The following is a 22,126-nucleotide window of genomic DNA, read 5'->3' as shown; positions in this document are numbered from 1 at the left end:
AATGAGTGTCACAGTGGATTAACGTTGGAGCAGGCATAGTCTCTTTGAAGTACGCTTACAGTAACCGTCTTTACTGTAATGCAAGAGGAAGTTGCACAGAACAAAATACTTAAATGATCTCAAACAGAACTGCAATGCTATAGCGTGAATGGGATGTTGCAAGTTGACTCAAACCAACAGTAGTCTCTTACAACCAATTGACTATCTCTAACACATTAATATAAGCTTAAATGTTATCCCAATGTTTTCTAAAACTTATATTGAAATAGGAATAAATATTAAGAGTATTCAAACATCCATTTTCAGAAGCAGAATTTCTTTTAATGTCATTGTGCATGACTAAAATACAATGAAATTAAAAAAGCAACTCTCGAACACTTAACAACTGAGATGTTAAGAATGAATAAATAAATATTTAAATAAATAAATATGTGCCCACATTGAGTCAGAGCTTCACAAATGTGAATATTGCTCTGGCATAAAACCAGTTTTATTTCAGAGCATTGTATCAAAATGGCTCCTTATCTACACCACATACATGTAAAGTTACAATCCAGACTTTCCTTCATTTCTAGAGAATATTGAAAATTCAAAATTATGAGCACAAATTTATTTCTGCTTTCTTGAAACCAACTGAAAAATAACAATCCTGAATGATATAACATTTGTGGTTAATTACAGTCAATCCTTATCACTGAATATTTTCCGTATTTTTTTTTGTTAATGTTAATTTCTTATTTAATTTAACCAAGATGATTTTATTTCTCATTTAATTTAATGCAGAAATAATGGAAGTCATAGTTTTTTAAGTCCTGTTTTTGAAAGTATTTCTAAGAAATATTGCAGTCCAAAAAGCCAAAAGACCTTCCTTTTATGTATGACTTTTTATTTTTACCTTTTAGATTTCAACACTTTTGTGTGTTTTAGATTTGCAAAGGTATGTTTATCTGTCAGACATCCACATGACTTTGAGTATTGAGTAAATCATGCTGAGATAAAACTAAAACTAAAGAGCTATGGCTTTGATTTGGATTAAGCTTTTTTTTTTTTAAATTTATGAATGACTAGTCGGGGAAATTTTCCCTGGTGACGGTTTGTCACTAACTTCCTGATTGGTGTCATTGTTTCCTGTCTGAGATGTGGGGCCAAGGGGTTTGTCATACAGCCTCTGCCTGGACGTTGTTTTTCTTTTTTTGCTTTTGTTTTTTCTGTTGGTTGTTTTTTTTTTACAAACGCAGACATACGCAAATTCTTAGACCTTCTTTCGCTTCATTCATAATGTGGGAAATGCTAGACTTAGTTTCCAAGCAGTTCTTCTTTTTTATTACCAACTGTGACGGAATATTTCTTAGCAATGATGATGGAAATTTGGTCTTGGCTTTTTCTTTTTTTTTTTTTAAGGCACAGGGGCGGACCTTTTTTTTTTTTTTTTTTTTGAATGGAAAATCTAAGGAATGAACGATAATGTAATATGATAAGTAGGTTTTTTGCTAAAATTGTGCAAACACATATATTCATATTTGAACATGCGAAACATGTCAGTCACTGCGACTAGTTGCTGGTGTTAAACTGACCATTATGACACCATGTTTACTCTTTTCAGCCACCACCTACATGCACTCCTAAATACAGTGAGCAATAGTTTTCCAAGACAGATGACTCACATTTACACACTCCCACCGCTGAACGCACAAACCTCAGCTGACCGCTTATTCATCCACCAGCACAACAGACACAGGATTCAACTGATTATTATGCTTTCAGATACACCTGTGTGCTCACTTACCTGCTATGGGCATGTATGGAGTTAGGCGGGTTATCAGCATAAAAGTAATGTCTTTGTGTGAAATGAGCACCTGCTGCCTGTATGACTGTCTTTTCCTCTTGTGTGGCGTTTCAGATGAAGCCGTTTTCGTATGAAATGGATGTATGAAGTTGAGAATAAACTGTTTAATTGTGGGGTGAGAAGGGTTTCGTTTCATACCACCGTGGTTAGTGGCTGAAAACGAAACATGACTAGTGGTGGGGGTGGCACAAACCTGCCAAAAGGTGTGAAAATATGGTTATGATTCATGTTATTCTTTGTTGATGTTTTTTACTTGAAATATTCTCAGTGTACCATTAAAATCAACAGATATTTTCCTACGTTGATCTACTCGGTTCGCATATTTAGGATTTGTTGAAACCCTTATAAAAGATGTGTGGAAAAAAAATAGTGCTCTTGTAGCGTAATCTCCATTAAATCCAATTTTTAAGTTGAGTACATTTATTATTGGAACACTTATTATTGGATTATTGGAACAATGGACCCCAGGTATTCCCGGGGGTAAGACCCCCTCATAAACACTTAGAAATTTTTGTTTTTAATAGGTCAGACAGCAAAAATATCTTAATATGCCCTTAGCAGAACTGTAAAATCAAATGCATACAGTCTTCAATCAATCGATTCAAACAATCAGTGCCAAGGTAAATAAATGCTTCTCCTGGATTGACAGCTTTGCAAATGCCAGCCAATGCCAGTTGGGTATCGTCGTGGTGTTTGGCTTCTCAAGCTGTATTTTCTTTAAATATTTTAGATGTCCTCTATGGTAGAACTTGTGAATAGACAGCATTTTTGTGAATAATTTGGAGTCATGTTTCATGCCTGTTTTCTGGGTGGGAAATGCCACACATATCGTTCACTGGCCTACCGTCACAAATGTAAAAATGAGGAGTGTGCTAGACTAGTGAGACGTTAACTAGAACAGTTTGCTTTGTTCAGGGCAGACTGTTTGTAATATACCAGAAGATTGTTTCAAATAACAGCATTCTGAAGCCAATAATTGTACGTCTGATTTTGCTAAAAATGTGTCATTCTTAACTTTTTCCCCTGCTAAATGCATGCGCTATGTTTATAGCAGGGTTTTTCAAAATGGATTTATAGTGTGAAACATCATTCTGCTGCAATAAAAGACTAAATTAGATTTATTTTCAGGCATCTTTATCCATCACTGTCTGACCAGCGGTGTCCTCTTATGACTACATGGATTTTATCTTTGGAAATACACACTCTGAACCGAATGTACTTGCATGCGCACACGCACACACACACACACACACACACACACACACACACACACACACACACACACACACACAGACACCATCTTTCCCAGAAGTGGAAACGCTGACTCCGCCGGCCTCATTGTATATCTGCACTGTCATTTACGGTCGTACAGTGGCTGTTGAGAAGAGGTGAAGAGGTCTCGGATCCTCTTTTTTTTTTTTTTTTTTTTTTTTTTTCCCTGTTTTTGTCAATCTTATTTTTAGCTGAAAGTGTCATAGGACCCTTAATCAGCAACCACAACCCATTACACACACCCACCATTTGTTTACCCGCCACCCCCTCCATCTTGTCTCCTTTTTTTTAATTTTTTTTTTCAATCACTTACACAGGAAGACGCGTGGACACACTCACTCCATTGTAGTGAACCTCACAGGACTTTTACTGTCACACACAGAGAGCTGTAGGGAGAGAGTGCTGTGTAACACCACTGTTTACTGTTTAATGCATCTGTGCATGAAAGCCTTCAAAACATGCCTCAAAGCATAGACTCACTTTGTTTTTATGAGCTGCGTTATTAGTGAAGTGTGGCCTGTGTGTCAGAGGTTATGACTGGGTTGTAGATTACCTTTGTCAATGAAAGGCTTTTTATAGCAGTTCTTGTTTACTTGTTGTTGCATTTACCCGAGATGACTAATCAAAGATGACACCTTTTTTGTTTGTTTTACATTTCTTCAAAGAACGTCTGTTTCCTGTCTACTTGTGGAAATCTTTGAACAGAAACGGGAACTGTCCTTTGAATTAGAGATAACTTGAAGTTGTTACCTAATCCTTGGAAGTTTGCATATAGGAAACAGAAGAAGCACATAAATGGAGTCATATTTCTGCATCCTCAAACGAAAGAGGCTCTTTGTAGTATGCCTGCAGGATCCTGTATTTTCTGTCTGCATCACCCACTGTCTGCTTACCGTATCCCTTCTCTCTCCTCTGTTGTCACATGAAACACCCTAGTCTTCGTGATCTTGCAGAAGCACTTGTTCTGCTCTCCTCCCTGTGAAACCTGAACCTGACGGCAGACCTCTGGCTGTCTGCCACCACATCCTCAGTAACCCTGCTCACCTGTGCATGTACAGACAGTGAGAGGGAAGCTGCTTGAGATTTCTCACATTACATATGTATTTTATTGGGGCATTTTCTGTGGTAGAACACCACAAAGTACATGGTGCATAATTGTGTCTAACGAGAAAATGATTGTTTTTCACATTTTTGATTAAAATCTTTAAACTATGTCATGCATTTGAATGCCGACACATCACTCCTTACACATCAAAATTAAATTCAGGGTATCCAGTTATCTTCAAAAGTCAGATAATCTGTAAATAGAGTCCATCTCTTTGTAATTTAATCTCAGTCTGAATCAAAATCTTCTACTTAGGCCTCACAGGTTTGTTGTAGGGAATGAATATGAAAAATTTGTGCCAGTATTGTTTTCTGATATTGGTATTCTTTCTACACTGTGGGGGAAAAATGACCACACCACTGAAATAAGTTCACTCTTATCGTTAAAGACCCCACAATCCTCTGCTGCATCACTATAACTGTGACATTACCAAACAAATGCTACATGAACAACTATCTACCCCTCTCCTCCTGAAACACATACAGCAACAAGATAGACAAGATAGAAATAAATATTTGTTATCAATATCGGCCCTGTTTTACCTTTCAGACCAGAACCAATATGAAAAATAAACTTCTAACAGGTCAGTTGAGGTGATCTAAGACCAGGACAGATTTTAGTTTTCCAAACCACCTCTCTGACCTTGATGGAAGAAGCCATCGACAAAATGGAGTAATAGACATGTGGACGAAGTTTACATTCCAAACTGCTACATATGGTGGATTACCAACACTGGACATCACCTTTTAAAATGGCCAATCTGACTGACATCAGCTGTAACTTCAGAGAAAGGGCTGAATATAAATTCACAGCAGACTTTTCAGATGATAAATCATTTTATTTTTATTGTTATTGTTTTAAAAATCATGCTTTACTTTCCTCCCACTTTGTTATTTTTGCATTGTATTTAAATGTGATGCACTTTAAAGGGTATTAATGCTTTTGCAAGACAGCTGATCTATGTTTAAATCATCATTGTCATTGCTAAGAAGCAACTCAAAAGTGGAGATGCGTCAGCACATGTTTTCTCATCACAGCTGTTGAAGTTTCACACAGACATGGTGTCAAGTTACCTTTCAGGTTTGTAACTGGGCACCTTTGATATAACTTTGTTGTTGTCTGGTTGTGGGTTTGAATGGCTGATTGTGTTTATGTCCAGTTGAGTCAGTCTGTATGAGTTTTGTAGTCGCAGAAGCATTCCTGTTTTTTTTTTTTTTTTTTTTTTTTTTTTTTTTTTGCATCTTTGTCCTCTTTTATGACGTGCTTAAAGTGGAAAGCACTTCTTAAGTGCGATGTTCTGACAACAATACTGTTTGAACACCACACAGACTCACTTGCGGCATTGTTTCCATTTGCATGGTTGATGATGTTAAGTGCCCCAGATTGTAGCTTCAAATGCACCACAGACATCGCAGCGTTCTGCAGCTCATCTGCTGCTTGCTTGAGCACTTAACTCACATGGAGAGCAGCCCATTAGAGGCAATCAGGGCTATCGTTTCCTAATGGAGCCAAAATGGAGATGGACATGAGGACAAGAGGAAGAGTTGATATGGAAGGCAGCTTGAGAATGAGGCCGTGACTGCAGGTGGAAGTGGTGTGATCGTACACCTGAGGAGATTGAAACCAGACTGTTTTTAAAGCAGATGTTGGGAAGCAGCTTCCTGAATGCCATCTCCACTCTACACAGTGGAGCCGCTGTGTGCATGTTTGCTTGTCCACAGGTGAGCACTGAGGTGTTTGATTTCCCATTTTCACTTATCTCACAACTGAGGAATAAAGAGAGAACTGCTGTTCTACACAGAAGACTTTGACATTTTCTTACTGCACAGATGGGACTGACTCACTGACACTTTCTAGACATAAAGAAGTTGTGTTTTCCGTGTCCTCACCTTGTCATGCTCCTGATAATTACCTTAACAGCAGCCCATATGTTGGCATGTGTTTTAAGAAATATCCTACCTTACTGTATGTGTGCAGCTTTGAGTGTTTTCTGTTCAAGAGAGCTGGTTTACAGATGAGGGCAAAGGCAGGTTGAACTTTTTGTTCTGTTTGCTTAGCAGGCATTCCTCTGAGCACTGGACCCAATCCAGATGAAACCCAACCGCTTCCCGCTGGACTCGACACAGTGCTGGAACACAGGAACACAGCGACACAGATTGTTCTTGTACAGCTTTTTCTTAAAAAAATGAGTGCGGTCCAAAACATCTGACTGGTGGCTTGTTGTTTTTCTGTCCTCTCACCTCATCATTTTGTCTGAATTTATTACACGGTGTAGCCCTGTTTCCTGTTGTTTTTTGCATGTTCAGTAAGATTGACTGGAGGCCATCTGTGAGCTGCAATTTTTGAGTGTTGCCAAAGATGTGACTAGGCCTCTTATGATCTAAATCATTTTGTTGTATTTCTCGGTGTACATTTATTTAAGGTTATTGTCCTCCTGGAAGGCAAACCTTTGCCTAAGGGTGCACTCACACCAGCCCACTTTAGCTCGTTTACCCAGATAGCCCGATTTGTTTGGGACTAAAAAAGTGATCTTCAGTTGGCCTACAAACCTAGGCCTCTGTTTGGTTGAAGTAAACTCTGGTGCGGTTCGAATGTATACGTGGATGCAAGAGGATTGTACACCACTACACAAGCAGGAAGCAAAGTATAGCATTGAGCATTCTGGGTAAATTCAACCAAAACAAACTCGGGAGTCTAGCACTAGTGGGAGACTCGGCTTGTGGTCTTATACCAACGACAAAAGAAAAATCTGGCGCCTCTCCATTTTTGTTTACATGAAGAAGGAAGTGGTGCTCAGTGTCTTCTTCAGAGGTTTTCATGTTTCTTCCTTCAGTGGTTCTTGGTGCAGCACCACTACAGGAAAGAGGGTGGATGGCTCTTTCAAAGAGTTTGGATCATTTAACAGTGCAGTGTGAAAGCAAACTGCACCAGCTGAAAATTTAACAAGTGTTGCAACTTTGATCCCCAATTGAACAGAGTTTACTGGAGTATCAGGTGTGAAAACACACTTAGTCTCAGGTCTTTCACTTACAGGATTTTCTTTATTCTTTTAAGCTGTGCATCTTTCCCCAAAACACACAATAACCTAAGCTAGTTTCTCTGATTTTTCATCATCAAGATGATTGCTTAAATAATAATAATAAAAAAACAACAGGGAAAACGTATGCAGCCATCTATATTTTTTATTTCAGTTATCCCTAAAAAGAAAATGCTATAACCCAGATGTTTGTTTCTCTTCTCTGTTTGTTTAGGTCCTTATGGTTGAGGTGGTCTTAGGTGCCCCTTGCCATGCCTCCTGCCATGACAGACCTGCTGGACATATGGGCGGCCCATTCGCCCCTGGCCGGACACGCTCCGGATCAGATCACCGTGGACTTCCTGCTGCCCACAGGCATCTACATCCAGATGGATGTTCCCCGCGAGGCTACAATTCAACACATCAAACTGGTGAGGGGGATTTCTGAGAATGTAAAATCTGATAAAGCTGAAACTAGAGGCTCAGCTAAACATTTTTTTTTTTTTACATTCAGACCCCATTTAGGTCATACGGTGAAACAGGTGGTGGTGCAGCCCACAGAAAGTTAAAATCAAACACATTATCAGTCAGTCAGGCATGATCCAATACTTGTTTTTCACTGTGATGATTGCTGTGGTCTGCTCGGTGGTTTTTGTTTCTTCTGTCAGCGTTTTTACTTTAAATAGTGCTACTGTGACTAAGGTCTCAACTTCCTTGGAACATTTCTGGTTTTATTAAACATTTGTCACTCTGGCCTGATATTTTTTTCCCCTTACTACTTTGATCAACATAAAGCAACTTTCACAAAATGTCTGACAACGTAGCATCACGAATCTGTGCCAAAGCATCAAAAAAGCTTTTCTTCTACATTTATAAAGGGCATCCAGAAGGAAAGCGGAGGGTTCTCTGACTTTGCTAGAGGCTGAAATACTTCCTTGATCATTGATAAAATGCTAAAGTATTTCTGCCTGCAGAGGTCAAACAGCTAAAAAAACAAGATTATGCTTGACGGAGCATGCATTCATATGCAGTCATTTATGATAAAAGTAGATACTATTTCCTGGAAGGCACACCTTTATGATAAATCTGAAAAGTATTATATATCAAGGAAGGTTGATGTGTGCTGTTCTGACAGCTGTTATGTCAAAACTTTGTTTTATTTCAATCAGTCAAGCAATCAATTTTAGCTTTAAAGCTCCCTTCATGATGGAGGCAGCTCACTGGAAACGCATAATAAAGGGTATTTCTGAACTAGGGTTTGAACCATCCAGGGTCACAGTCTGCAGGTGCAAATACCAGAGTTGTGAAGTAAACTGAAACTGGTGGGATTTTCACTTTTGCTCCCATCATTGCAAGAGGGCTGGTAGATATTAAAACTGATGTACCTTCATCTTTTCTTCACTTCCCTGGGCTAGCCAGGGGAGTCATTGCTAAATTCTTTGCTTAATTTCTTAATAAATAATAATCAAAATGCATTTTGATTCATTCTTGATTAACTCAGTGTTTCACCTTAGGTAAAGACTTATTTAAGGAAATAAATGCATATATAATATATATATATATTAATTTGAATGATGGTGAAACTACTATTGGGTGAGTCTTTATTGTGATTTTTCTCTAATCTTTATGGAGTCAACTTTCCACATATCCAAACACTAGAATTAATAATTGGCCAAATGTTGCAGATGTAACCAAAGACTTTCTTTTTTTGTTGGGCTTTAAAATATCCTGGAATATAAATTATGCTCAATATTTCATTTGAATTTATTGGTTTCCAGGCTGACTTTTAACCATGATATTTCAATTTCCTTCAGTATAGAGGCCAATCCAGAAGTTTAATGTCACTTTGCTTCATTCACTCAAAACCAAAATGTATGTATTTTGGGGATCATTGTGCTGTCATTACACCTAAATATCTCCCAGGTTTTAACCATCCAACCGTTGCTTTGAAGGTAGCAATCTATTGTACCACTGGCAGGAAAACGGACCCATGCCCTTTTAATACCACCACTGTGCTGTTCTGGACAAATAGATTAGTGTTTGTCTGGCCATAAACAGTTTCTACAAAAGTTTTTTTTTTTTTTATTTTTTTTTTTTTATCAGGTGCAAATTCCAGTCAAAAAGTTTGACAGACTTGAGTTTTGGCAGGTAATGGATTGTTCCTCAGAAGGAGACGGTTCAATTCAGAGAATTGAAACCCAGACTGTGTTGCATGGTCCAAACTGGAAATGGTCCCAAACCCACATCTAAACTGGCTACCAGTTTAACATTAATGTGTTAGAATGTCCAATCCTTTTGAAAGTGCTCTGTGATTTTTGACTTGAGAAAATTCCCTATAAATTTAAAACTGTGCACTCAGTTCTCGTTTTTAAACAACATAAGTTGTTTGTTCATTCATCCCAATTTAAAAAAATGGTTCATATAAATCTTCAAAAGCCTCAAATTAATTACCTTCAAGCTCATGACCGTATTTCAATCTAACTCCTATTTGGAAAAACACAATATTTTATGTATGTAGACACAAACACGTCAACAAACATGTTTATTTCACTTTTTCTTTTTTAACTTGGATCTCTTTCATTTGTTTTGTTGGGTTCATTAAAGTGTTTTATTGTGTCTCAAAGCTCCTGGTGTATCTCGCTAAAAGTCTTTCTCCTCTTTTTCAGCTCTTATGGAAGCAGGCTCAGTACTTCCCACTGTTTCCTTCCCTTGGCGAAATGGAGAGCCACATGTTCGAATGTGTCAACCAGGCAGCTGTGCACGAAGAGCTGGAGGATGAAACCCGCCGACTCTGCGACGTTCGGCCCTTTCTGCCAGTCCTGAAGCTGGTGACGCGCAACTGTGGGCGAGCAGAGCGCCTGCTGGACTCCAAAATAGGAGTACTCATTGGAAAAGGTATGGGAACGCTGCATGGAAGAGTTTCATTTAAAGTGGCAGATGAGGGAAGCTGCCACTGCTGCTGAGTGATTCACTGACTGTCTCAGCTAGACATCTTCAATGAAGAAAAACCTCTTAGTTTGGTTTGTAGGGCAGCAAGTGATTTCCTGCACACAGTAAGTCTGACCCAGCAGATCTGGCCTAAAGGTGGGTAATGGGAAAACATGTTGGTTGACGAGATAAGTCTTGCATCACGTTGAGTGATTTCTCCTTGCATTTTAGAGAAGCGGAAGGAGTTACTTCAGATTCTGCAGGCTGTTTTCCAGTAAATGGGAGACAAAAGAACTTTCATTGGGCACTTAAAATTTAGATTTATTCATTTGGACCCATTTAAGTTCCATGTACCTATGGTTTATGTAAGCTTTCCGATCATTAGAATACATTCTTATACTTAGGAAATTAAGTAACACGTTATCTATGCAACACTTTTCAAGACTTCCTGTACAGAAGAAAACCTCAAACATCAGTACAATAAATATTTGAGGGGTGTACAAATTTGAACATTTCTACCAATGTTGATATCTGATATTAATATTGCTGTTATAACCTGTAACCAATATTTGCTAATATTTACATTTGAAGAAACTTTTGACTCTTGAGGAAAAAAATGACCACATTGCTGACGTCACCAAATGTCCATTGCAAGTGTTTTGTCCCAAACTTTTTAGCTTTTTTTTTCTAAATGGTTTATTTCCATTAAGAAAATATATTTTTGGAATTCCAATTTGCCCAATTTTTAAGGCCAACTATTGTCACATGACCAAACTCCTCCACCCCCCAACCAAGACGGAAATACATATCATGCCCCAGTTTTATTTATTTTACCATTATGCTAAAATCAATTACCAATATCGTTCCAATGGTGGCAATATATCGTGCATTCCTAACATCGGAAGTTAAAAGTAAAATGAGTGCAGCTGCTTTTTAAGAAGCTCAGCATATTCTTCAAACTGTTCAATGTCCAGATGGTCAAGCGTTGCCTTGTTTTGGTAGACTCCAAAACATCAGACATTGGAACGTGTATGATCAAAACAAACATTTTCACAGAAATACGCAGCGAGGAAGAGAAGGAGCTCCGAGTCTTATAGATGGAGACTTCACGCGGTATTGATAGTTCTTCCTCCCCGGCTCCTCTGTGGTCTGGCACAATCTTTTAAAGCCTTTTGTCGAAGTAAAGTGGAACGCTGCAGGCATGAGTGGATGGCCATTCATCCTGCTGAGCACACCAGCCCACATTCACATGACCCAGTGTGTTTTCACCACCATCAGTACAGTCACAAAGCTCCCTTATATTTTAACAGCTAATATTGGCCATAGATCTTGGCTGAATGCTGACAGTCATAAAATACTGAAAAGCTGTAAATGGCAGCATGTTATCAAGAGAGCAATGTTTCTCCAACGATTTGTAGTATAAATAAGAAAAAAAAACTTGGTAACAAAATGAAATCTCATCTTTGTCCTTTCCTTTAGGTCTCCATGAACTGGATGCCATTAATGACCAGGAGGTGAAGGACTTCCGCAGTAAGATGTTTCGTCTCAGTGAAGAGAAGATGCAACGAATGCAAATGATGACGTGCAACGAGTGGCTGCAGGCCTGTTTCTCGCCGCAGCTGGAGCCTGCAGCATTGACAACTACCACAGATGGGCTCAATGACCCCCCAGCCGAACTTAAAGTCATCATCCACTTTGACCAGTCTCAGGTGAGAGTTGGACTTTTTTTCCCATATTGATATCATATCAACTCGGTCCCAACTCAAGTGATGGTCTAAACAGGTAATCCCCTGAATTAGGGATGGGAATTAATGATTAATTGTCGACTAATAATGTTCACTTGGAGATTTTTTTAATGTTGTGGTTTGGCTGCCCTGAGCAGAGGGAGCTGCTGGTCATCCATAATCTAAGGCAGCTGATACAGCAACAAAGATGGTGGGGCCATACCAGAACGGTAAAGAAAAACGGTCCAAACAGTCCGGTGTGGAATGCAAAATCATCTTTTTTTTTTTTTTTTTGCATGGCACATTTCAGCAACAAGGCATTCCAAAGTGCTTCACATCATAAAAACATGATATAAAGTCATAGAACACACAGTCAACAATTGAAACATGACATTTTGTCAAGTGCCATCTTTGCACATCAGATTGTTGATTAACGTTTCATTGATTGGTTCAAAAGAAACTCCAAAAAATCCATTTTATGTGGTTCTGCTTAGAAATATAAACACTCAACAACCTCCTGACGTTTCACCTAAATAGCGATCATTCAGCCGAGCATCATACCAAATAGCAGCAACTTCTCACTTTAAAATTACTGATGTCCTACAAAGGCAAAGGTGTGATGACAGAAAAGCAGATGGGATAAGATGGAAAAATTGCAACATGGGTTGCCTTTGAGGCTGTTGGGAATAAACTTCATGGAGCAAAGTTTTAACATTCCTTCAAGAGAAACAAATCAATCAATCAAATTTTATTTGTATAACACATTTCAGCAGCAAGGTATTTCAAGGTGCTTTACATAATTAAAAAACAAAATAAAAACAGCATGTGACATTGAAGAGAAAGAGATTTTGGAAAAAAAGATGTATACACAGATGTATAAATGTTTCTTCTTCCCCCCGACCCCCATTAATCTGAGGTGCTTGTTTGTTGTAGTTTCTAAATATCTCCAAGTTTAACAATGCGAGAAAAATACCATTTTATGTTTATTCAGTCAGTACACAGGTTTTTAAGAAAATGGCTTAAATCAATCAACTTTAGATTAACTCATTAAACAATAACTTTCATTCCTACCCATATGCATCCTCTGCTTTAAGAAATCTGTAAACATATCAAGCACAAATAAATTATAAAGAAAATACTAGATATTTAACTATTTTTTAATATTATTTTATTGATTAGCTAATTTTACTTTGATGCAATAATGCTGAGTTATTTTTATGCTAGGTTACATTGAGAATTTCACTAATATGGCATAAAACACCAATGTCAAATAAATTGGTGTATTAATAGACCCTTCAGCCAAACCCACAGGATGCCTGGTATTGATTTATTCCATCTCTTGGATAACAGTGTGACTTTCTGCCCTGCTACACAACACAAACCCACCTTGTGTGAGTACAAAGCAGAAACCATGTGACCCCAGCAGCTCATGCTCATGTTACTGAAGCTCCAGCCTGTTTTCTGCCCACAGTTGGCAGCATCACACAAACGACAGATCCCAACTATCAAGACATGTGACAGCACTAAGTGGGTCAAAACCATCAGTGAAATTATGCCATTCTCTGTCACTCTCACTTACATTAGCATTTCAGCTCAAGGGAGCAGATCACTGATTAAAATGAACCGTCTCCTCCTCGTAACTCTGATTTCTGTGTCCTTGCCACGCATACAGAAGCGATATCATCTTGAATTATAAACACAGCGTCGTGTTCCTCTAGACTCCATGCTTTGATTAGCATCATACACAAAGACTGGCCAGCTGTTCCTGTACACTCAGGTGGATGTAGGCAGGAAGTCTTATTTTGGAGGTCAGACACGATAAGCTGCATTACAGACAGGAAGTGTGATGGTGTAATTTATTGTGTGTGACCTAGATTTACCCTGAACTTTGTTTCGATGAAATCATCAGGGTTGCTTTAGAGTTCCTTCACACGTTTTCGGAAGGTTTTTATTGTCGGGTATTGTTTGGAGAGAGCTACTACCCATAGTGGGTCTGGCCATGTTCTGTTAATTATTAATGGATGACATTTTTATTAAACCTCCAGGAAATTATAATTCTATCTTTGGTATCAGGTCAGTGGGCTATAAATAACAAAGCGAGAAGCTTCAACGGACACTGTAATAGGCAAAGTGTGGATGATGTGTTTAAGCACATTTTAGGAGAGAGAGAGAAAGAGAGAGAGTCCGCTTTATCAGTCCCTTATCAGTCCCTCGTTCTAAAGCAGACATAAAATCTCTATACATGAGTAAGCTTGTCGCAATAAGCAATGGATTAGTCACTTGATAAATTAAAATTCTCAGTAATTTTTATTCTGATGATTAATATTGATGATTTAAAGGTCAGTTTTGTTCACACAAACATAATTAATGTCACTTTTTGTTTTTGGTTGTTCTGGGTTTTTTTGTTTTGTTTTGTTTTGTTTTTGGATACTTAAAATATCTTCTAGTTCCAGTGTTCTTTACAGAATAAGTTTGTTGATCTTTGACAAAGCGAACTTGCACTGTTATGTCATTATCATTATAATACTTGAAAATGGTCTCAAAACAACAGTGTTACGGTTTATCGCAAAATTTGTCATCATGACAGGCATGAGCACTAATTTTATCTTTCAGGCATTTCCTCTGTAATTCTCAAGGAACAGAGTTAAAGCATTTATTTAAACAAAGGATATTTTTATACCACAGTAGATTTTTTTTTCTGGATGTTGTTGAGCACCATTTTTCAACTTCCTAGTGTTTAAAGTATGCAGCTCTGAATTAAACTAGCGAGCCGACCTCTAAACGATAATTACCTTTGTTTTCAAGGATCCTGGATTGTCTAATGCAACGAGGAATTAATTCCTCTCTTGCTGGCCTTTTCCTCTGTAGGACTCAACAAGTCTGAAGGTGTCGTCATCTTGGACCCCCTCTGAGCTGATGGAGATGGCTGTGAAGAAGTGGCTGATAACTCATGCGCCCGAGGAGGAGGAGTGGAGTGGTCAGTACGTGCTCCGAGTCAGCCATTGCCTGGAGTTCCTCTGTGGAGATCATCCTCTGATTCAATACAAGGTCAGTGGAGACACACTGGACCTGATCAGGGATCAAGAAACATTTAATTACTGGATTTATGTAACAAATCTGCAGCCAGACCAGCATATCGGGGCTGACAGAGTCGCAAAGAGTTCACATATTCTGTAGTCATTCAGCAATAGAGCTGCATGATAATAGGAAAAAAGTGACTGCAATTTTTTTCTGACTTTGTGATATGAAAAAATACAGCCACTTTTAACAGATGACTCTGAATAGCACCATTTCCTTCTTTTTTCTATTTCTCATGTGCTTCCATAATTCTGCGACCCTATTAGCCAATTATTTTTGGGTTCCAGTCAGTCCATTCTGATGTGTATTGCACACACTGACATTTCAATGACAATATATTAGACATATACTGGGTAACTCTGTGAAGGTTGTTTTTAAGTAGGTTCTAGCTGCATATGAGGTCACAGGAAAGGAGTTGACTTTGAGCAGTTAGGCTAAACAAAATATCCAACAAAGTCCATGTTTTTGCAGTTTTTTTTTTATTTTTAACAGAGACAAATATTCAGATAAAATTTCGTGTGTCACTCCTGGATATGGTGTTTTTTAATATGACAAATTCTAATGTACTTCCAGTTTGAACTTAAAAGTATTCTTACAGGGGATTATTTTCTCTAAAAGTTTCTCTTGAAGCACCTGCTTGGTTTCTTGTGAAAGTTATTTAAGTTCGTAAGTTGTTTTTTGTCAGATTTTATTGAATCTTCTGTAGTTTTTGTTTAGTGAGTTTAGACATGCCCTCTCCTCGTCTTCTTTACAGTACATCCGCACATGCCTTCAAGCCAAGGAGCCTCCTCACCTCACCCTGGTCCACACCAGCACCATTAAGGAGATGTTCGACAAGGAAATGTCTGCCATCAGCGCCGTAGTCAGCCGCAAATCCTCCAACCCACCGTTACCACTACCTCCCAAACGAAGAGTTCCCACGGTTAGTCCAGGACAGCTGTGGACAATCGTCTTGTCTTTTCAGCCTTTATAATTCCCAAACTACCAGAAATGGATGCACGCCAATTGTTTTTTATTTGCGTCAGTTCAAATAACTCATTTCCTTCCCTGAATTTGTTTTTTCATGTTTATAGCCGGTGACTTGAATGAAGACAGAATGCTGATGCCACTGTGAAAACATATTCTATGTACTCTAGATAGCATAAATGTTTTAATATCCTGCAGTGTTTACGCACTAAAATAGTTGAAACACCACAGGGTGATTGATTCACCTGGGCAGAATGTTGCAGGTGCGGAGGTTTACTAAGTAAACACTCTTAGCAGCTGCCATCTGCCTTTTATGAGGCAGCGTTTAAAGTATGTCAGAGCATGCCTGAAGCACCATGCCAGCATTCGCCACGTCGTTAGAGCAGATCAGCGACTCCTGCTGCCGCTTACAGGTGCACGGTGACATCGCAGCTCAACGCCACCGTCCGCATTTCAAATGTCACTTGTTTTTAATTGGCCTTCATTAGAGAGACTCCTGGTGAGGTTCTGACGCCGGTCCGGCTGTAGATCTCCCTGTGATGTTCAGCTTGGAGAGAAGATAAATATCACACTTTGAGTCATTATGTAACTTTTTTTTTCCCCCCCCCATTGCAAAGAATGGAGAGATCTGTAATTTTCAGCGCAGGTACCCCTCAACTCTAAAAGAATGAATCTAAAAAGAAATAATTAGCATTTTATTGCATGATATATGTATTCGATACAGTAGAATAGCAGGACTGCATGCTTGGCTCAGAAACCTTTGCTTATAATTCATGAGGTCAGATGCTTTCTATTGTTTCTGAGCAGGTTTAAGCACATTGCAGTAGAGATTCTGGTCCATTCCTACATACCAATCTTTCAACTCTCTCCAAAGGGTTATATATATGGTCCATCCTCTCTTCAAAATGGTGCAGTCACCCCGTCCCCTTTGCAGAAAATATACCCAAGGCACGATGGTAACTTTTTTTCTCTGCAGGCCAATGACCAGGTGTAGATCCTTCAACTCTCTCTTGATTACTAATGTTCCACCATTTTCTAATAATTGTGCTGGTCTGTAATTTTCTCCATGGTGTCCTTAGGCAGCTGTTTGGTTTTGTCCATGTTGCAAAGGTTGAAGTCTGATTTTATTGTGTGTGGTCAGGTGTTTGTTAAACAGGCAAAAAGTTCATACAGGTGGAATTAATTCGGATAATGAATGGAGGAAAGGAGGCTTTTTAACCCTTGTGCGTGCGAGGACTGAGGCAAACGTTAGAGGACTGTGGAAAGTGATACAAGTTTTACGTGTGTGGGGTCGGTTGGACACCAGGGTTAAAGACAGAGCCTGATCTCTTGCCTGATGGGAGGTGATGAAATACTGTTTTCATGCTTTAAAATACAAATTAATTATGTAAAACTCATACAATGTGATTTTTCTTGATATTTTTGCATGCTGTCTCACAGTTGAGAAACTGACAGAAAGTTGACTTGTGAAAGTAACAAAAATGATTAAGATCTCTGAACATGTAAAGAACTGTGATGTTCTGCTTTGTAGATGGAAATATGACAGATAATCAGAAAAATATGCAGGATTTNATTAAACAATAACTTTCATTCCTACCCATATGCATCCTCTGCTTTAAGAAATCTGTAAACATATCAAGCACAAATAAATTATAAAGAAAATACTAGATATTTAACTATTTTTTAATATTATTTTATTGATTAGCTAATTTTACTTTGATGCAATAATGCTGAGTTATTTTTATGCTAGGTTACATTGAGAATTTCACTAATATGGCATAAAACACCAATGTCAAATAAATTGGTGTATTAATAGACCCTTCAGCCAAACCCACAGGATGCCTGGTATTGATTTATTCCATCTCTTGGATAACAGTGTGACTTTCTGCCCTGCTACACAACACAAACCCACCTTGTGTGAGTACAAAGCAGAAACCATGTGACCCCAGCAGCTCATGCTCATGTTACTGAAGCTCCAGCCTGTTTTCTGCCCACAGTTGGCAGCATCACACAAACGACAGATCCCAACTATCAAGACATGTGACAGCACTAAGTGGGTCAAAACCATCAGTGAAATTATGCCATTCTCTGTCACTCTCACTTACATTAGCATTTCAGCTCAAGGGAGCAGATCACTGATTAAAATGAACCGTCTCCTCCTCGTAACTCTGATTTCTGTGTCCTTGCCACGCATACAGAAGCGATATCATCTTGAATTATAAACACAGTGTCGTGTTCCTCTAGACTCCATGCTTTGATTAGCATCATACACAAAGACTGGCCAGCTGTTCCTGTACACTCAGGTGGATGTAGGCAGGAAGTCTTATTTTGGAGGTCAGACACGATAAGCTGCATTACAGACAGGAAGTGTGATGGTGTAATTTATTGTGTGTGACCTAGATTTACCCTGAACTTTGTTTCGATGAAATCATCAGGGTTGCTTTAGAGTTCCTTCACACGTTTTCGGAAGGTTTTTATTGTCGGGTATTGTTTGGAGAGAGCTACTACCCATAGTGGGTCTGGCCATGTTCTGTTAATTATTAATGGATGACATTTTTATTAAACCTCCAGGAAATTATAATTCTATCTTTGGTATCAGGTCAGTGGGCTATAAATAACAAAGCGAGAAGCTTCAACGGACACTGTAATAGGCAAAGTGTGGATGATGTGTTTAAGCACATTTTAGGAGAGAGAGAGAAAGAGAGAGAGTCCGCTTTATCAGTCCCTTATCAGTCCCTCGTTCTAAAGCAGACATAAAATCTCTATACATGAGTAAGCTTGTCGCAATAAGCAATGGATTAGTCACTTGATAAATTAAAATTCTCAGTAATTTTTATTCTGATGATTAATATTGATGATTTAAAGGTCAGTTTTGTTCACACAAACATAATTAATGTCACTTTTTGTTTTTGGTTGTTCTGGGTTTTTTTGTTTTGTTTTGTTTTGTTTTTGGATACTTAAAATATCTTCTAGTTCCAGTGTTCTTTACAGAATAAGTTTGTTGATCTTTGACAAAGCGAACTTGCACTGTTATGTCATTATCATTATAATACTTGAAAATGGTCTCAAAACAACAGTGTTACGGTTTATCGCAAAATTTGTCATCATGACAGGCATGAGCACTAATTTTATCTTTCAGGCATTTCCTCTGTAATTCTCAAGGAACAGAGTTAAAGCATTTATTTAAACAAAGGATATTTTTATACCACAGTAGATTTTTTTTTCTGGATGTTGTTGAGCACCATTTTTCAACTTCCTAGTGTTTAAAGTATGCAGCTCTGAATTAAACTAGCGAGCCGACCTCTAAACGATAATTACCTTTGTTTTCAAGGATCCTGGATTGTCTAATGCAACGAGGAATTAATTCCTCTCTTGCTGGCCTTTTCCTCTGGAGGACTCAACAAGTCTGAAGGTGTCGTCATCTTGGACCCCCTCTGAGCTGATGGAGATGGCTGTGAAGAAGTGGCTGATAACTCATGCGCCCGAGGAGGAGGAGTGGAGTGGTCAGTACGTGCTCCGAGTCAGCCATTGCCTGGAGTTCCTCTGTGGAGATCATCCTCTGATTCAATACAAGGTCAGTGGAGACACACTGGACCTGATCAGGGATCAAGAAACATTTAATTACTGGATTTATGTAACAAATCTGCAGCCAGACCAGCATATCGGGGCTGACAGAGTCGCAAAGAGTTCACATATTCTGTAGTCATTCAGCAATAGAGCTGCATGATAATAGGAAAAAAGTGACTGCAATTTTTTTCTGACTTTGTGATATGAAAAAATACAGCCACTTTTAACAGATGACTCTGAATAGCACCATTTCCTTCTTTTTTCTATTTCTCATGTGCTTCCATAATTCTGCGACCCTATTAGCCAATTATTTTTGGGTTCCAGTCAGTCCATTCTGATGTGTATTGCACACACTGACATTTCAATGACAATATATTAGACATATACTGGGTAACTCTGTGAAGGTTGTTTTTAAGTAGGTTCTAGCTGCATATGAGGTCACAGGAAAGGAGTTGACTTTGAGCAGTTAGGCTAAACAAAATATCCAACAAAGTCCATGTTTTTGCAGTTTTTTTTTTATTTTTAACAGAGACAAATATTCAGATAAAATTTCGTGTGTCACTCCTGGATATGGTGTTTTTTAATATGACAAATTCTAATGTACTTCCAGTTTGAACTTAAAAGTATTCTTACAGGGGATTATTTTCTCTAAAAGTTTCTCTTGAAGCACCTGCTTGGTTTCTTGTGAAAGTTATTTAAGTTCGTAAGTTGTTTTTTGTCAGATTTTATTGAATCTTCTGTAGTTTTTGTTTAGTGAGTTTAGACATGCCCTCTCCTCGTCTTCTTTACAGTACATCCGCACATGCCTTCAAGCCAAGGAGCCTCCTCACCTCACCCTGGTCCACACCAGCACCATTAAGGAGATGTTCGACAAGGAAATGTCTGCCATCAGCGCCGTAGTCAGCCGCAAATCCTCCAACCCACCGTTACCACTACCTCCCAAACGAAGAGTTCCCACGGTTAGTCCAGGACAGCTGTGGACAATCGTCTTGTCTTTTCAGCCTTTATAATTCCCAAACTACCAGAAATGGATGCACGCCAATTGTTTTTTATTTGCGTCAGTTCAAATAACTCATTTCCTTCCCTGAATTTGTTTTTTCATGTTTATAGCCGGTGACTTGAATGAAGACAGAATGCTGATGCCACTGTGAAAACATATTCTATGTACTCTAGATAGCATAAATGTTTTAATATCCTGCAGTGTTTACGCACTAAAATAGTTGAAACACCACAGGGTGATTGATTCACCTGGGCAGAATGTTGCAGGTGCGGAGGTTTACTAAGTAAACACTCTTAGCAGCTGCCTTTTATGAGGCAGCGTTTAAAGTATGTCAGAGCATGCCTGAAGCACCATGCCAGCATTCGCCACGTCGTTAGAGCAGATCAGCGACTCCTGCTGCCGCTTACAGGTGCACGGTGACATCGCAGCTCAACGCCACCGTCCGCATTTCAAATGTCACTTGTTTTTAATTGGCCTTCATTAGAGAGACTCCTGGTGAGGTTCTGACGCCGGTCCGGCTGTAGATCTCCCTGTGATGTTCAGCTTGGAGAGAAGATAAATATCACACTTTGAGTCATTATGTAACTTTTTTTTTCCCCCCCCCATTGCAAAGAATGGAGAGATCTGTAATTTTCAGCGCAGGTACCCCTCAACTCTAAAAGAATGAATCTAAAAAGAAATAATTAGCATTTTATTGCATGATATATGTATTCGATACAGTAGAATAGCAGGACTGCATGCTTGGCTCAGAAACCTTTGCTTATAATTCATGAGGTCAGATGCTTTCTATTGTTTCTGAGCAGGTTTAAGCACATTGCAGTAGAGATTCTGGTCCATTCCTACATACCAATCTTTCAACTCTCTCCAAAGGGTTATATATATGGTCCATCCTCTCTTCAAAATGGTGCAGTCACCCCGTCCCCTTTGCAGAAAATATACCCAAGGCACGATGGTAACTTTTTTTCTCTGCAGGCCAATGACCAGGTGTAGATCCTTCAACTCTCTCTTGATTACTAATGTTCCACCATTTTCTAATAATTGTGCTGGTCTGTAATTTTCTCCATGGTGTCCTTAGGCAGCTGTTTGGTTTTGTCCATGTTGCAAAGGTTGAAGTCTGATTTTATTGTGTGTGGTCAGGTGTTTGTTAAACAGGCAAAAAGTTCATACAGGTGGAATTAATTCGGATAATGAATGGAGGAAAGGAGGCTTTTTAACCCTTGTGCGTGCGAGGACTGAGGCAAACGTTAGAGGACTGTGGAAAGTGATACAAGTTTTACGTGTGTGGGGTCGGTTGGACACCAGGGTTAAAGACAGAGCCTGATCTCTTGCCTGATGGGAGGTGATGAAATACTGTTTTCATGCTTTAAAATACAAATTAATTATGTAAAACTCATACAATGTGATTTTTCTTGATATTTTTGCATGCTGTCTCACAGTTGAGAAACTGACAGAAAGTTGACTTGTGAAAGTAACAAAAATGATTAAGATCTCTGAACATGTAAAGAACTGTGATGTTCTGCTTTGTAGATGGAAATATGACAGATAATCAGAAAAATATGCAGGATTTAAATGATGTAAATAGAACTACAGTGTTTGGAAAAAGAAGCATTCAGACAAATATAGT

The 22,126-nt window shown here is 38.7% G+C and overlaps 1 protein-coding gene across 1 annotated transcript in view; it reads left to right on the top strand.

Moving 5' to 3' along the window:
- The window catches only part of pik3cb (phosphatidylinositol-4,5-bisphosphate 3-kinase, catalytic subunit beta), a 49,337-nt gene that overhangs the window by 7,045 nt on the left and 20,166 nt on the right, over positions 1 to 22,126 (top strand). The window contains exons 2-6 of the mRNA XM_015047827.1: positions 7,475 to 7,670; positions 9,906 to 10,134; positions 11,647 to 11,876; positions 14,760 to 14,939; positions 15,724 to 15,891. Of these exons, the coding sequence (XP_014903313.1) occupies positions 7,512 to 7,670; positions 9,906 to 10,134; positions 11,647 to 11,876; positions 14,760 to 14,939; positions 15,724 to 15,891 (966 nt within the window). The 5' untranslated portion in view covers positions 7,475 to 7,511. The remainder of the gene's footprint in view (positions 1 to 7,474; positions 7,671 to 9,905; positions 10,135 to 11,646; positions 11,877 to 14,759; positions 14,940 to 15,723; positions 15,892 to 22,126) is intronic.

Source organism: Poecilia latipinna, unplaced genomic scaffold, assembly GCF_001443285.1.
Source record: "Poecilia latipinna isolate Pla-1442-1.1 unplaced genomic scaffold, P_latipinna-1.0 Scaffold844, whole genome shotgun sequence".
NCBI lineage: Eukaryota > Metazoa > Chordata > Actinopteri > Cyprinodontiformes > Poeciliidae > Poecilia > Poecilia latipinna.
Note: the sequence above shows the minus strand (reverse complement) of the source record. Positions and strands in the feature narration are given on the sequence as shown.